Source organism: Maniola hyperantus, chromosome 17 (genome assembly GCF_902806685.2).
Source record: "Maniola hyperantus chromosome 17, iAphHyp1.2, whole genome shotgun sequence".
Taxonomy (NCBI): Eukaryota; Metazoa; Arthropoda; class Insecta; order Lepidoptera; family Nymphalidae; genus Maniola; species Maniola hyperantus.
This window is the reverse complement of record NC_048552.1, coordinates 12,330,238-12,348,153: the sequence shown is the minus strand read 5'-3', so window position 1 is coordinate 12,348,153 and position 17,916 is coordinate 12,330,238. Positions and strand designations below refer to the sequence as shown.

The window sequence follows — 17,916 nt, the reverse complement described above, 5'->3', positions numbered from 1 at the left end:
CTTTCTTATGAGGCTCATAGTTAGCGACCATGTCTCGGATCCATATGTCATCACTGGCAACACGCACTGTTCGAAGACTTTGATCTTCAAGCACTGAGGAATTTTGGACAAGAAGACTCGAAGCTTCCTGAACGTTGCCCAACCGAGTTAATGCGATTTAAATAACTAATTAAAGGAAGGTAAGAAAGTAGGTAGGTATATAAATAAATAAAAGTTTACAAGTTAAAAAGCATAAGTATATTTATTATCCAAACATTTACTTACTTGTAGTTACCTAGTTATTCTATTAGCGCTATCTAACTTGATGATGAGATGTCAAATCATGATGTTTAAGTGGTTTAAGGTGGGTTTAAGTGTGTAAATACTCGATAGGTACAAATATATTTTATTCTGTAATTCTTACGTTTCAAGAGTGCGCCTGGTTCATGTTTGTGTTTAAGTCGCATCGGTATAAGTAAAGTAAAGTACTTATAGTAGGTACGCGACAGGTCGAGGTGGCAGTCGAGTTGGGTACGCCCCGTCCACCCACACATCCCCCGGTGCGGGCGAATGAAAAAATTGTTACCGTAAAATGGACAACTTCTAAGCGTAGGCCTGGGAAAACGTGCCACTTTTGTAGGACTATGTGGCCATTCCATTGTAGGTACAAATATTTACTCAGCTGCATACAAAAAATCAGCTGGTTATTCATAATTTTTATGATCTCGTTATTTGGACATAGTTAGGTACCTATTCGGAGTGGCCAGTCATACCATCTATTTTGTAGGACAATTGTTTTTCCGAGTTTATTATTCAATTATCTCAATGTTCAAAAACCGGCCAAGTGCAAGTCAGGCTCGCGCAACGAGGGTTCCGTACTAAAGTCGTATTTAACGACATTTTGCACGATAATTCAAAAACTATGATGCATAAAAATAAATAAGAATCTGTCTAATCTATTGTATGGATTGTATGTATTAACGTGGTATAAATCGCACGTGTATAGGGTCGACACAGCGCAGCACGATGTCCGCCTTGAGGGTGGGTCGCGCCCCCCTCTTCATGGGCTCCAATCTGAAGTTGCGGACAATCTCACTGAGTACGCACTTCATCTCCATTTTCGCGAAACGCTGGCCTGAGAAAGGGAAAGAAAGAACAAATTATTTTACAATAAACGAGCCTGTTTGCCCTGAGTTAGCTCAAAAGGTAAACAAATCACAGAAAACTTCCAGAGAAGCGGTAAACCTGTTTTCAAGGAACCTAGCAATGCCTAATAACTCGATATCTCTAAAGAATTTTCTCACTAAACAGAGGCGATTAAAAAATCCATAAGAGTCGAAATGCATTTGCATATAATGCATCAGATCCCGCCGATACATAAATCTATTCCTTCTACTAACCGATGCAGTTCCTAGGGCCAGCGCTGAACGGCACATAGGCGTAGGGGTGCCTCGAGTCTGCCTCGAGGAACCTCTCCGGCTTGAAGACCTCGGGCTCCGGGTACAGGTCAGCCCTGCGCTGCACATCGTATATATGCACCACGACCTCTTCACCTTTTTGCACTTTGATATCATCTGAAAAGAATAAGAAATATCGAAATAGAAATGTCATGGTAATTTTCTGGATTTTCTGGTACAGTTCTTGCAATTCACGAAGGCTACTGAACTTTACTTGTGGTTTCCATGGTGTGCGTGCATGTCGGACAAATCAGTCGCGAGCAAGCGCTGTCAAGCGCACACATTTAGTGTATCTTACGTATACCAATACGACTTAAACACAAGCATGAGTCAGTGGCCTTCGTGAAATACAAGAACTATAGGTATGTAGATTTGTGGGTAACATGTCATCAACTTTTTAGCTCTTTATTGTACAAGAAGAAATAAAAGTTATGCAAAAGGTTGGCTCAAGGCTTGAGATCTCCCAGTCAATCTTAGGAAGGTGTTAGTGGTAAGAATTAAAGTTATCGAAAGCCAGCTTTTTGAATCAGACCAGTTAAAGGCGTGTTGGGGAAGTGCTCAAAAGCAATGACTGATAAAAACTCTTGCGTAAAAGGAAATAGAAATAGCTCTGAGGCAATGGCGATAGATGGGGCATATTTTCCGAATAAAGAAGGCGTACAGCAGGGTTTCAATGGCAGCCTGCCAGTCTAAGTAGACCTAGTCAACCAACGAACACCTGGAAGAAGAGAAGACTAAGTTCATTGAGGCAGAACTTATAAAAGTAAAACCGAAAGTTCTCGTAAACCCATGCCAAAGCGGAAGACATGGAAAATTAATGCTGTAGCATTTTATTCCACGGGGACCAAAAATGATTCAGTCAGGAATCATTAAGGTTAATTAAGGCAAATCGTAGCAGTTGTAGAGACGGAAAAAGATCAAGAGGGAGACAAAGAGTTAGGTGGAATGATGATTTTGTGATAATTATGGGAGCAACATGGCAACGATTGACCCAAGATAGAGAAATGTGGAAACGACTGGAGGAGGCCTTCGTCCAAATGGGGCGTACTGAAAAATAAAAGTGGAAGAAGAATGTATATACCTAATAAAATATGAAAATTAGTAGTGATATACAGAATAGTATTGTGTACATATTAAAAAAATGAAAATATATACAGTAAGAAAATTAATAATTAAAAAATAGCGATGACATAAATAATAGTAATGATATATTATATTAAATATAAATGTAAATGTAAATAAGTATTATGTATAAGTTTTGTTTATTTTGATTCTATAAAAATATGTATATACTGAATATTATGATAAAATGTAATTGCATGTAATGTTTTCAGTAAATAAAGGCTATATTATTATTATTATAAGGCAAATCGAACCGACCTAACATAAAATCTTCGACAATTTCTCGCCCAATAAAGGGCACACTGGGGTAGAGCCTGAGGATCTCTTTTATGACAGCCTCCAGGTACTTCATCTCGCCCAGGTCAGACATGTTGGTGGCCTGGTCCGAGTCACCGTACAGAGATTTGCATTCGTCGAAAATACGCTCCTGAAACAAATATAAAAAATTAAAATTCCATTGGTCGATAACTGCAAATGGGTGCTTTGAAAAAAATTTGCTCTGATGACATGTGATGGAAGCCAGAGCCTAAAGTGAACGCACCTTGTCTACGACAAGTGATTAAAAAGACTATTGTCTATTGTAGATCTGTCAATGTCAATGTAGTGTGTCAAAATGTCATCTTGAAAATTGTATATTAATTGTGAATACACTCCAAGTTTATTTTTAATCTAAAGTCTCTTTTATTTACTAAATCATAAAAATAATAAGTAAATTTAATTCCTACAACATGAAATATTCTGTGCTGAAAGTACAACTTTTTTCACCTGTACTTCTTCATGGTCAGCCAGAAGCATTAATCCGAATGACAAAGCTGTTGCCGTGGTGTCATGACCCTGTAAAAATAAAAAAAATCGCTAATTACAACCATCAAATTTGGCTTTTGATCACAATCGAACATCTGAAATTATTTATGACTACGTAACAACACATCAGACAAAGGTTGCCTGTAAGAGATTGCTTTAGCAATAAGGTCGCCTTAGCACCCTTGTACAGTTCTTCTGTATCTTACATATATTTTTTTTAAATGTTGTATGAGTAATAAAGAATCTATCTAAATATGTATAAAAGGAAAAGATGACTGACTGACTGACTGACTGATTGATCTATCAACGTGCAGCTCAAACTACTGGACGGATCGGGCTAAAATTTGGCATGCAGATAGCTATTATGACGTAGGCATCCGCTAAGAAAGGATTATTGAAAATTCAACCTCTAAGGGGGTGAAATAGGGGTTTGAAATTTGTGTGGTCCACGCGGATGAAGTCGCGAGCATAAGCTAATTCTAAATAAATTCTAAATAAAGTTGCACGAACTGTCGCAAAGTAGCTACTTATCCATTACTTTTTTAGGTGAAAACTGAAAACTTAACGTGTAAGAATAAACTAAGGACAGTTATTGGACTGTAAATTAGATTTAAAAATTAATCATAAGTAGAAGTTTAAGCTAGAATAATATTACTTATTAGCCCATAGGCTAGATGATAGTAGTAATAAAGCTGCCATTTTATAATGGTGCTTTATGGTAGGAAAAAAAAAAGGTGAAAACTTACCTCAAACATAAAAGTATTGACTTCTTCTCTAATCCCTTCTAAATCTATTTCTCCTTTCCTCTCAGCTTCCAACAACAAATCAAGCAGAGCCAACCTCCGTTTACTTCCTCCGTTATCACCATTCCCTACATTTACTATATCGCCGCTATCATAAGCCTTTTTCCTCTCCATAATAACGTTGTCAGCAAACGAATGCACTTTTTCCAACGATTTGGCAAACCGTCTGCCCAATGGGTGCAAATTAAATAAAAAATCGTTATGCAAATAAATATTTGTCAATCGTTCCATAACCATCGATCCAATGTCTAAAATTGCTGCCTTGTATTCGATTTTTGTTTCGGACGTATCCGAATCCAACTTGATGCCCATAGCGGTTTCTGAAACAAAAAATCCCCTAATAAGGCAGTGGGTCCGACCGCCGACGATGAACGAGAAACGTGTAGAACTAAAAACTATAAACGAGTTGGCGATCAGCGGGAAGCGAGTACATAATATAATATAGTTTCAATAATTTGGTCGCCGGGCTATAAAGCGAGTGTGCAAGTGCGACGAGCGATTACTCGCGCCATTTGCCCGCGATCGCTCAGTCCTGGTGCAAACCTGCGCGCGCGTTACACGTGTTCAAGCGAGTAGGATATCCACTAACTTGGATGACTAAAAAATAGCCACATCCAATAACTTGGATGACTAAAAAATAGCCACGTTAAAAAAGACGCTAATATTATTTTGCAAGGGAGATCCTTTGTCAGTTAAACGTTTTTAGGAATCCTAATTTTTATTACTTATTTTAACGGAATTCTGTAGACTGTAGGTTAGAGTGTTGCCTAGTTGTGACATACCTAGTACCTATGAATCTGAATTATTTTTTCTATTTTAATATTAAAAAAAATGCTTTTCAGTCATCGATATAAATGACAACATAGCGGTCAAGCCATGGGCCTAGCAAAATTTTCACGGTTTAGAAACCAAAGAAATCAGCGCCACCTCTTAGATAGGTACTAATTGAACGACCCGTTTGAAATCCAGACGTCACTGAGGTTGCATTGGTGCATATTTACCATTTACGCACCAATGAGTCGGTGCCATTTTGTTTGTTTAATAACCCTGTCCATACGAAGTAATATACATATAAGTCAATTATATATAATATCTGTCCCGGCTTTACTCATGTGTTTAGTCGACGTTAGCCCAACTAGTTTCGAACCCATCCGGGGCACAGAATAATATTATGATAGTATTTCCGGGGTCCTTTTTCAAGGGAGTCAGTTCGCGCACGCGTCGCGGTTGTGACTGCGAGCTGCGCGTGCCGCTTCCCGTACCATTAGATATTATATATAACGCAAAAATATAAGTTAATGTTTTCAGTCATCGTATTATAACGACTATTCGATGGTTTCAGTGCATTTGAAGTCGGTTGATTTTTTCTCGCATACTGGAATTTTAACTGTAAGTTCGTAAAAAAAAAAAAAGCAAGCCATGTCAGCTATAAAAGGTCTCCGATCATCATGTCGGAGGACAAAAAAGCGGACATACAAAAAAAAAATTCTTTGAGACTGGTAAGTTTCATGCTTTTGTTGAGATGAGATGACTTGTACATTTTCTGAAGCAAACAACGTTACTCGGAATTTAATTTTTAAGCGTAAAAGCTATCTAATGGCTTGGAATTGAAATGCTCCCAAAGTTACCTCAGACGGATAATAACTCCGTCGGATAAACGCCAAAAAATACCTACCCTATTATTTGATGTTTACAGTTATATTTATATACTAGCAAATGCCCGCGACTTCGTCCGCGTACTGGTTTCACATGAGATCTGAAATTTTCCCGCTGCAAAAGGCCTCACTTACCTACTCACTCAGTCTCACCTTAAGACACAGAACCCAGAATACCTAAATGCCAATTTTCATATCTCTAACTTCTAAAACGTAGGATTTTCATATAACCCTTCCACCCCCATTTTACTCCCTTAGGTGGGGGTATTTAGTTAGATCCTTTCTTATCTGATACCTACCCTCTAGAAATAGCCTACATTTCAAATTTCAAGAAAAATAACAATTGTTAAAACTTTTCTATAAAAACATTGCCCCCCTATTTTACCACTCTTAAGGGGGGAATTTCCCAAATTGAATTATACAGATTTTTATTATTTAAAGCTAATAACCTAAATGTCGATTTTCACGTCTCTAACTCCAATAACATAGGACTTTCATACAACCTTCGAACCCCCCTTTCGCACCCTTAGGGGGGGAAGTTTTCAAAACCGTTTCTTAGCTGACACCTACGTCCTAGAAAGAACCTACCTTCCAAATTTCAAGTTTGTAGGCTTTATAGTTTCAGAGATTTCGTGATTAGTCAGTCAGTCTGTCAGTCAGTCAGTCAGTCAGTCAGTGAGTGAGTGGTATTTCTCTTTTATATATTTAGAAGATAGATAGGTAAGTAGAAAGGCAGGGTCACGTGCCATCGTACCATACGGTAGGTACCTATCGTGTTTGTTATTATATTATGAGTAATCAGTACCCATACATTAATTTTATTGGTCTCGCTCCGCTCTACTCAGGAGTCAGTACCCTTATTATTAATGCGAAAGTGTGTTTGTTTGTTGGTTTGTCCTTCAATCACGTCGCAACGGAGCAACGGATTGACCTGATTTTTCGCATGGGTATAGTCAAAGACCAGAACAGTGATATAGGCTACTTTTTATCCCGGAAAACCAATGAGTTCCCACGGGATTGTTGAAAACATAAATCCACGCGGACGAAGTCCCCTTAGTTCTTGATGGAATATTATAAGGCATTATTAAGCATAGATTCTCCAACTTCTCTTCTTTGTTCTCCAACAGCGCCCCCCTGTCAATGTCATTCAAGTGCCAAGAGAGCCTTGTCGCACTGTAAGTATAATATAGGTATTAGTTTCTGGAACGTGTCTACAAAATTACACCGAGTTTAATTGGTTAATATATTATACAAACGAGACCCAAACTACGTTTGTATGGAGGAGTGACAGAGAGACGGCTCTACCAACTTACCACAAATAGTATAAAGCATGTAATCGCTTATAAATGGTATGACGTCCACAACATCTTTGCCTTCTTTAGTCAATTTACTAAGCTCTTCCACCATGCTCCTGCTTTGCTCCTCGAAGACCTTCAGGAAACTCTTCAGGATGTCAAAGTGGAATGTCGGAGTCAGGATCTTGCGACGCCGGTGCCATTTGTTACCTGAAATGCTTCATTTGATCGATCATCATGAATTTTTTTTCACAGGACTGCCCAAAAAAAACGGCATTTTTTCAGGGTTCATGTCTGTATAATCTGTGTGCATGTGAGTTTATTTATGCCCCCATAATTTCTAAATGCCTAAACAGATTTGGATGTATAGGGCAGCGATTCCCAATTGGTGGTCCACACGGGTTTCACGGTCTGTCCGAGAGTTACCTAAATAAAACTTTTGTGGAAAAGACTCATAATGTATATACATACTCATACTCATTTATGTATCCCACAAAATTTCTCCAAGGGCACTTGGGTTTCCACTCGCTCAAAACCCGAAGAGACTGCGACCAAATTGGTACAATTTGCAAGATTCTTAGGGGTGTGATTGACTGCTCTGAACTACACAACAAGCTCTGCTGCGTTTATGCACCCTCTAATTACAGCTATCTCCGCCACCGCTCCAAATTTTTCGTAAGTCCGTTTAGTCGCACGGTAGCGCGTTCCAGGTCACCCATACCGCGCACTTTGGCTGCGCTCAACGCACTGCTGAAGGAGTCCCCTCGCTGTGACATATTTGCTGACAAATGGGCTGACCTCATGGGTCAGATCTTGCACTTTTGTGAAAATTTATAATTTTGCTTTTTAAAATTTATAATTTTAAGTTGTTAATTTTTGTAAGTATGTTTATGTTAGTTTGTACTCGTATTTTAATTAGTGTAATTGGCTTTATGGCCGTTCTAATTAAATAATAAATAAATAATAATAATAATAAACCATCACGCCTACACACAGCAGTCTAAGATGGAAACTACCCGGTAGGTATACTCCTAAATCGGTTTCTACACGGCATCTTACCGGGATCGCTCAATCGCTTGGGCTTACGTCTTTACGGGTAGGATGGTAACTAGCCAGCTAGGGTTCCGCCAAAAAAAGTATGATCAATTAGGGTTCCATGGTCAAAAAAAATTGGGAACCTCTGGTATAGGGTATTGTTCCTACTAGCTGATGCCCGCGACTTCGTCCGCGTGGAATTAGGTTTTTAAAAATCCCGTGGGAAATCTTTGATTTTCCGGGATAAAAAGTAGCCTATGTCACTCTCCAGGTCTTTACCTATACCCATGCAAAAAATCACGTCGATCCGATGGTCCGCTGCGACGTGATTGAAGGACAAACCAACAATTGGACAACTTACTTTTTTATATCTACAGTACTTTTTAGATCAGAAAAGTAAATATAATTTGCCTTATAAAGACCAAGCTATTCAAGAGTACAGTACAGAAGAGAACTGATTTTTAAAAGTAAACAGAGTTACCTGTGCTGATGAGCAGGCCAGATCCTAACCAGGGCGCCATGAACCGGTACGGTTTACTCTTCGTTATGTTCCTCGAGTGTGATAACACAATCTATAAAATACCTATTTGTGATTACAAACCCACGATTATTAATTAGTATTTAAAACAATTAAAAAAATATATAATCCACGATTACTGTACCGATATCTCAGTTCGAAAGTGCAAGAATTCAGAAACTGATTGTTATATTATGACACTAGCTTATGCCCGCGACTTCATCCGCGTGGACTAAACAGATTTCTAAATCCTATTTTACTCCCTTAGAGGATACATTTTCTAAAATCCTTTCTGAGCGGGTGTCCACATCATAATAGCTATATGCATGCCAAATTTTAGCCTGATCCGCCCAGTAGTTTGACCTGTGCGTTGATCACAGCACAGACCACCACCTATAGACGCCTAATAGCCGAATACCCCCGATCGCCAAGCTTAGGCAATGGCTTAGCATAAAAGTCAGCCCACGCCCGTTCGGTACCCTCATTCCGCACATTGTCTTACGTGACTTTTGGGTCCACCAATCACAACAAAGCATTCTCCCCTGTCCCCCATCAACATTTTACGATTTTGTTTCCATCCAAAACCTTGTACTTACGTGCGTACTCTTGAGGTGGAATTCTCTGTGGCGTAGCAGATGTGTCAGTCAGTCAGCAAAAATAATCAGACAATCCTAGATAAAGGATAAGCTTCAGCTTATCTGTCAGTTCGCGCACGCGTGCTGCGCGTGCCGCTGCCCGTAGAGCCCGTTTTGAGGGGGGGGGGGGGGGGGGGAGAGAGACAGCTGCAGATCGTCTCCCGCACGGAACAGAGTTTTTTCTGTTCCGTGGTCTCCCGACAGTTCTTGCTGGTCTTCATCGCTGGAACCGTCACCGTAATCCAGCGACTGACGTCGACTAAACACGTGAGTAAAGCCGGGACAGATATTATATATAATGGAAATCACTCACGATAGTTTAAACGCTATTCTTTTCTATTCTACACGGTTTTACCGGTAGGGTGGTAACTAGGTACAGCCGGAGCCTTCCACCAGATATTTACTCTGGAAAGCAGAAACTGTACTTGCCTCGATGTCCTCTAAGTTGTATGTATGCAGGATGTATTGGCCAAACGCCGTGATAACAACACGGCTTCCATACAGCTTCGGTAGGTTAGTAATCTTCTTGAATATCTCCTCTGAAACAAATTGTTGAATTGGGTATTTATTTGACTCCAATTTTTTTATTACTTTATTATAAACTAGGATAAAAATAATGAAGTAAACTGAAAAATCTAATTAAATCGATCAAACAAAAAAGTTATAAGCATTTAAATATTTCTGATTAGACAGAGATAACGATATAGCATTTTGACGTCACACCTTACTAATGCCATAGTTGTGTACAAGTTAGCCCTTGACTGCAATCTCACCTGATGGTAAGTGACTATGCAGTCTAAGGTGGGAGCGGGCTAACCTGGAAGGAGTACGGCAGTTTTTACTAAACCTATTCACCTTTGGTTTCTACACGGCATCGTACCGGAACGCTAAATTTCTTGGCGGCACGGCTTTGCCGGTAAGGTGGTAACTAGCCACGGCCGAAGCCTTCCACCACTATTGCACTTGAACACAACTTGATTCCAAGGTAAGTGAGTTAACCTGTGCTAATAAGCAGGCCTGTTCCTAACCAAGGCTCCACAAACTGGTAGGGTCTACTTGAATAAAATATATTCTACTTCTAAAGATCCTGTTTGATGGCGCTTGAAAAGTCATATGTCCAGCTTTGGATACACACGAGCTGATAGATGCCATGAGTTTTCCCGCTGATCGTAAAACTCTATCTGGTCTGTACCAGATAGAGTTTTACGATCAGCGGGAAAACTCATTCTAGCGCCACCTACACATCGGACAAAATACTTTAAGAATTCCTTCACGGTCACTGCTATCTGTTTATGGAACGAGCTTCCCTCGCAAATCCATCGTGCTGAATCCCTTAACAAATTTAAAATTGACGTCAAAGATCATTACCTATCTCTTTGCTATCATCAGTAACGGCATAGTTTATTATTTAAATCTATATGTGTATATATATCTATGTAGTCTTATGTATGTCTATTATACTTTATTTGTATGTATTAGTGTATTAACAATATGTATTTTATATTCTTATTATATGGTTTAGTTTATTTAGCTATTGGTATTTAGGTTTATTTTACACCACCTCCCATTGTCCATTTGTTCGTTTTTTCCCTAGCGTTAAGGTTGTCTGGAAGAGATCGCTATTTAGCGATAAGACCGCCTTTTTGTACCTACTTATTAAGATTTCTTTTTGTAACCTGTCATTTGTGTTTCTGTGGTGCAATAAAGTATATACATACATAGATTGGATTAGATTGGATACTGTGAATACTGACCCTGAGTCAGTCCCAGGAAAGTGAGGGCGCTGCCAACGATGGGCACCTTTGGTGGGCCGGGAAGGCGAGCCAGGTCATTCTGCTCCTGGGTGAAGTACTTCCACAGGACTACGATTATGACTACTGATACAACTAGTGGCCACAGCATTTTAATATCGTTGTAGATCCTCTAAATCTGCAAAAAAATACATAAATTATTAGAACCTTTGTTTTTAGTTTTGTTGTCTGTCTGTCAAGAAACCTACAGAGTACTTCCCGTTGAGCTAGAATCATGAAATTAGGCAGATAGGTAGGTCTTATAGCAGACATTCGGGGTTAAACCATGAATTTGTGGTTACATCACACAAAAAAAATTGTGATCATGAACAGCTAATAATTAGTATTTTCAATTTTCGAAGTAAGATAACTATATCAAGTGGGGTATCATATGAAAGGTTTTCACCTGTGCATTCTAAAACAGATTGTTATTTATTTTTATGCATCATAATTTTTGAATTATCATGCAAAATGTCGAAAAAATACGACTATAGTACGGAACCCTCGTTGCGCGTGCCCGACTCGCACTTGGCCGGTTTTTTTTAATCAAGACACAAGTTAAATATAAATAAATAAATTTCTTTTATTCTTGACTGCAATCTCACCTGGTGGTGAGTGATGATGCAGTCTAAGATGGAAGTGGGCTAACCACCTGTTAAAACCTATTTGTTATTAGGTTATTATCATAAGAAAGATAGTCACTCGGCAGGCATGGAGAGACCTATGCTTGGAGTTTTTCTACGTCATCAAAATATCAGAAATGAGGAAATCCATAGAAGAACCAAAATAACCGACATAGCTCAACGGATTGCGAAGCTGAAGTGGCAATGGGCGGGCGCCGTGGGGCACATACTTCGGAGAACTGATACTATGTCCAGCTGTGGACGTCTATCAGTTAACGACGAAGCATTAACTGCCTCGTTGATCTAGTATCTAGCCTAGATTTTTCAGCTGTGAATGATGAGGTCTAACATTTTGTACAAAAAATAATCATCACCATTATGATCACAAGTCACAATTTTCAAGGGTTTAGGCCTTAAGTCCACCACGCTGCCCAAGTGCGGATTGGCTAACATCACACACCTTTCAGAATTCAGAACATTATGGAGAATACAGGCGTGCAAGTTTTCTCATGATATTTTGCTTTACCTTCATAGCAAGTGATTTTTAATTGCTTGAAACGCAAATAATTTTGTAGGTATAAGTCCCGCAAATGGCTATAGCGCGTGGCCGCCATTTTAGTGACGTCAGCACTAGACTGAAATTTCGAGCTGATGGTAAGTATATTTTTACTTAAATATACCTACGTCAAATGACGTCATTTCGATGTTAATGAGACATGGTCCCAGCGCAATAGCAATTTGCGGGATATTAACTCCTAAAATAATTTAGAAGTGCATGCCCGGTTCGAAACACGGACCGCTGCAATAAAAGGCGGATTTCTTAAGAGCGTACGGTACCTAGTAGGATCGATGGTAGTACTTAGGCCTTTCTCCATACAAACACGTATTTTGCCCCTTCGTGGAACACCAGTGGGTGTTTGAGGAAGGATCCGGACCGCGGGGCACGCGGGCATCTGCGTGTTGTGTACGTCTGCCCCAGAAAGGGGAGAAGGACCAAATAGGAACAAAGACAGGAAAGAAAGAATTTGTAGGGAGTCAAGAAGGCGCCCCGGGAAAAAGCCACCGAGCAAGTACCGAACGGGCGCCCTCCCGCGTTTCGGCTCATGTAACGTAACCGCAAGGTTGGTGGGGCCATATGAGGTAGTCGGTTGTTCCCTTCGTGGATAATGCCTCTAGGGCAATGATTTTTTTCAAAAAAATCCTGGTCTAATTACTACGTGCCTCTCTTATTTTCTTTATTCTAAAACTTAATCACGAAAAGAAATATGACAACCAAACTATAGATATCAGTTATCACCATAGAGATTCATCCAAGGTTATCACCGCTTCACAAATGCAGGCGTCATTCATTTTGACTGAGTCAGACCTTATCTTGTGGCACTAAAAATATATCTACCTACTTGCTAAACATAAAATGGACTCAGGCAATGCAAAATCCAAGGTTTTGCGACCACGCGCGGCTATAAATAAATTAATTATGTTATATAAAAGTGATTTTTAAGGTTCCGTACCTCATAAGGAAAAAATTTTATAATATAAGTATATATTTTATATTTTATAGTATAATAAAAATTTTATATATAGATACTTAAATCAAAAACTATTATGCATAAAAAAAGATTCCGACGAATTGAGAACCTCCTCCTTTTTTGAAGTCGGTTAAAAATAAATAAAAATCTGTTTTAGAATGTACAAGTAAAGCCCTCTTGGTACAGTAATCTTACTTTGAAAGTTGAAAATACTAATTTTATTTGTTCATGAACACATTTTTTTGTGATGTTACCACAAATTCGCGGTTTTCAGATTTTTCTCCTTTTGTCTGCTATAAGACCTACCTACCTGCCAAATTTCATGATCAACGGGAAGTACCTACCCTGTAGGTCTCTTGACAGACACGACAGACAGGCAGACAGATAGCGAAGTGATCCTATAAGGGGTCCTATGTTCCTTTTGAGGTACGGAACCCTAAAAAATAATATTTTTTAGGGGTCCGTACCTCAAAAGGTAAAACGGAACCCTTATAGGATCACTTTGTTGTCTGTCTGTCTGTCCGTTTGTCTGTCAAGAAACCTACAGGGTACTTCCCGTTGACATAGAATAATGAAATTTGGCAGGTGGGTCTTTTAGCTGGCATTAGGGTAAAAATCTGAAAACCGTGAATTTGTGGTTACATCACACAAAAAAAAAATTGTGGTCATAAATTAATAATTAGTATTTTCAATTTTCGAAGTAAGATTACTATTTCAAGTGGGGTATCATATGAAAGGTCTTCACCTGTGCATTCTAAAACGGATTTTTATTTATTTTTACGCATCATAGTTTTTTAATTATCGTGCAAAGTATCGAAAAAATACGACTGAATTACGGAACCCTCGTTGCGCGAGCCTACTCGCACTTGGCCGGTTTTTTTTTATTCATGGCAGCCATTTTGAAGTTTTTATTATTTGTTGTTATAGCGGCAATAAAGATACCTACACATTCTGTGAAAATTTCAACTCTCTACCTATATTCACGAGGCAGCCCGCTGACAGACAGACGGACGGACAGACGGACGGACGGACGGAGGGACGGATAGCTGAAGCTCATAGAAGCCTAAAAACTAGAACACTTACATAAAAAATCACATTTAGTTGTTATTTGTTAGAAGTTAGAATTAGAACATCCAATCTTGTTCACAAAAACTCAACCTTAACGAGTATATTCTGATCTCTAAAAAAACTCACAATTCGTAACACATTATTAAACCACATTAAAAAACCATGATATTTAAAACACAAGTTTACATAACAAAGGACACTGCGCATTTGCGCTGCGATATAGTAAGTAGTTAACCAGATTGTAAGTATATACGACACGTATGACGCAGGAAACTGGCGAATCAGTAAATTCGCGAATTTCCTATAAATTCTAAGCATATCACGAAATCCCGGAAGAAGCCGAATACCTACCCTAATTGATTATCTCATTTCACTAAACAAATCTAGTGACATTTCACTAGATTTGTTTAGTGAAATGCAAAGCACTGAACAAAGTTTAATAAAACGTTCGTTACATGTCATTCAATGTTCTCGGCGTACATTCAAATTTATTTCAAAATCCTTGAATGTTTTATCGTCTTTTTGTGTTTGTATTTAAATTTATTGTTGATCATCTAGTTAGTGTAAGTGGCACTGCCGTTCTAATTAGATGTAGAATAAATAAATAATAATAACCTCCTCCCGTTTGACCGAGATGGTTCCTGAAATCTAAAGATAGCTACAGTGCTTGCAAAAGAAAGAAAGAAAAACGTTTATTTTGTAAATGTTATTTATTTGGCAACAACAAGTAGGTATTGTACCGCCTACAGTACGTGGCAGAAAGTAATGTACATCGGCCTTTAGAATGACATTTCGGCTTTGAAGAGCGTTGTTTCTGTCTCTCATACCTTTATGCCGTTTTGTCGGTCTCAACGACAGAGACATTGCTGGAGGAGACCTGTCTGTAGTGAGCCAGCGATGGGTTGGCCATGATGATGATGTTCCGTGTATTGCTATTTCACTAGATTTTTTTAGTGAATTGAAGCATGTTTAGTGTCAATTAATTAATTGGGATATTAGGCTTCTTCTAGGATTTTGTGATACTCCTAGGAAGTTCGCGAAATCGCTGATTTCTTCTTTTCCTGCGTCGTTAATATCTAGATAATAAGTTGTTTTGAATAATATTTTTCATAAATTTCCTTCATTGTTTTTAATATTCTAGTCTGTAAGGGGAGAGCACTGATGCCTATAACAGGAGTGTACAACTTATTTTAGGAATCAGTGGCTAACCTAACCTAATCTTGGCTGTAAATTTTCGTAAAACAATAAATGATTTATTTATTTACTTATTATAAGTGGCTAACGAAGTATAACGAAAGATTACTCATTGATAAAACGCTACGACTGCGATGTGAGATGTGATGATCAATAGCTACAGGTTTTTTTATTCTATACAAGATTTAGGCTAGAATCTAGATTTATCCTATGTATCTAGAAAAAAACCCGCAAATCAGTTTTTTTGGATTGATTTTACACAAAAAAACATACGAAGTGCGAGTCGCACTCAGGCGCCCTGGGTTCCGTATCTTGGAAGAATACTTACCACGTGCAATTATTATTGTGTACTAGGTATGTCCAACTGTAAATGTAAGTTTGTAATCGAAAAAATGTGATATTATAACTAGGTTAGGGTATAGGGTAGGTACGTTAGTTTCGTGGTATGTATACCACGATACTAACGTTTTTTGGATTTTTCCTTTAGGGCGTTAGTGCACTCATTCGTATTCGTTTTCGTAAAAATACGATTCGAAGTGGTCCTCATACAAAACGTAGTAGGTATATGCTTGTGCTATTTTGAAGGATCTCTATAAATACGAACCAAATGAGCTATTTATCACTACCCCTATTATAAATGTGAATGTGTGTTTGTTTGTTGGTTTGTTTTTTTTAGGGTTCCGTACCTGAAAAGGAAAAACGGAACCCTTATAGGATCACTTTGTTGTCTGTCTGTCTGTCTGTCTGACTGTCTGTCCGTCTGTCTGTCAAGAAACCTACAGGGTACTTCCCGTTGACCTAGAATCATGAAATTTGGCAGGTAGGTAGATCTTATAGCTGACATTTGGGGAAAAATCTGAAAACCACGAATTTAGGGTTAGATCACACAAAAAAATTAAATTGTGGTCATGAACTAATAATTAGTATTGACAACTTTCGAAGTGAGTGACTATATCAAATGGGGTATCATATGAAAGGTCTTCACCTGTACATTCTAAAACAGATTTTTATTTATTTTTATGCATCATAGTTTTTGAATTATCGTGCAAAATGTCGAAAAATACGACTGTAGTACGGAACCCTCATTGTTCGAGCCTGACTCGCACTTGGCCGGTTTTTTGCATGGGAGAGGGGCATAGGCTGCTTTTTATCCCGAAAAATCAACGATTTCCCACGGGATTTTTAAAAACCTAAATCCACGCGTACGAATTCGCGACCATCAGCTAGTTTTATTTAAGTATATTCCTTTTGGTACTGAATTTTAAAGTACGCATCAATTGAAGGAACCACATTTTTGTAAAATCGGAATTATCTCTTTAGTTAAAAAATTTTTACAAAAAAAATAAAAACCGACTTCGTTACATAAACACTAAAAATTGAAAAATAATTTAATTTATTACCGAATATATTATGTATACAAGAGTTAATATAGTTCCATAATAATATTTTTTGGTGCCGGTGCCAATTAGCTTTAGCTGCGCGAATCGTCTAGACTTCATAATTTTATGGGACTCCACAATGGCACCTCATTGGCACCGACCCCAAAAAATATTATTATGGAACTATATTAACTCTTGTATACATAATATATTCGGTAATAAATTAAATTATTTTTCAATTTTTAGTGTTTATGTAACGAAGTCGGTTTTTATTTTTTTTGTAAAAATTTTTTATTTCACAATTTTTAGTGGCCCCATGGAATTATGCTATGACTGGTTAAAAATCTACTGTTTACTAAGCTATTACACTGATCGCGAGCAATTTACTCTTATCCGTTGAGGAGTTCCAGTATCTATCTTCGAAGATGTTCATCAGATCTTCACCAAATTGAAATGGGACCAACTTTGAAGTATACCCTTTCAAACAAAAAAAGAATTTTCAAAATCGGTCCAGGCGTTTTTGAGTAATCGGGGAACATACATAAAAAATAAAAAAAAAAAAAAAAAAAAAAAAAAAAAAAGATTCCGACGAATTGAGAACCTCCTCCTTTTTTTGAAGTCGGTTAATAAATAAATAAATAATCATTTATTTGCAAGAATGTTTGTACAAGAAAGATGGAAATTACACTATAATCAGAGGCCATAACATTCTACTAAATTAATAGTGTGCAAATATTTTTGAGTGACAATTTTTAAAATAATTAAATTTTTAAAATAGTCAGTGAACAAAAAAGCAATTAAATTAATAGTCTAACACAATTACAAGCAAAATACATAATAATAGTTAGGTACAATTTTATAATGTCAAATTTCATTTATCTATATAAAAAATAAAAAATTAGTATAACAAAATAACAAAATCAGAAATTATATAACCATATTATCCTTGAAGTTGCGTCAAAACCTGTTTAAGATGAACTATAAACTCAAAAACAACAAACAAATAACCATTTATTATCACCAATAATAGA

The 17,916-nt window shown here is 37.8% G+C and overlaps 1 protein-coding gene across 1 annotated transcript; it reads right to left on the bottom strand.

Moving 5' to 3' along the window:
* Positions 1-214: 214 nt before the first annotated feature.
* LOC138403484 (cytochrome P450 4C1-like) lies at positions 215-14,530 on the bottom strand. The gene is made up of 10 exons (XM_069504179.1): positions 14,328-14,530; positions 11,057-11,231; positions 9,732-9,841; positions 8,632-8,722; positions 7,134-7,325; positions 4,109-4,485; positions 3,324-3,392; positions 2,817-2,985; positions 1,380-1,553; positions 215-1,114 (listed from the first exon to the last, which is right to left on the bottom strand). Exons 2-10 carry the CDS (start codon positions 11,202-11,204, stop codon positions 957-959), a joined length of 1,488 nt encoding a protein of 495 aa, XP_069360280.1. The 5' UTR covers positions 11,205-11,231; positions 14,328-14,530; the 3' UTR covers positions 215-956.
* Between the last annotated feature and the right edge of the window lie 3,386 nt (positions 14,531-17,916).

Excerpts from the sequence above, each read along its gene's own strand:
- LOC138403484 (XM_069504179.1), bottom strand. The coding sequence starts at position 11,204 with ATGCTGTGGCCACTAGTTGTATCAGTAGTCATAATCGTAGTCCTGTGG. Across the intron at positions 2,986-3,323 it reads CTGACCATGAAGAAGTACAG|GAGCGTATTTTCGACGAATG; the intron begins GTGAAAAAAGTT and ends TATTTGTTTCAG. Across the intron at positions 1,554-2,816 it reads TGTCGAAGATTTTATGTTAG|ATGATATCAAAGTGCAAAAA; the intron begins GTCGGTTCGATT and ends TATTCTTTTCAG.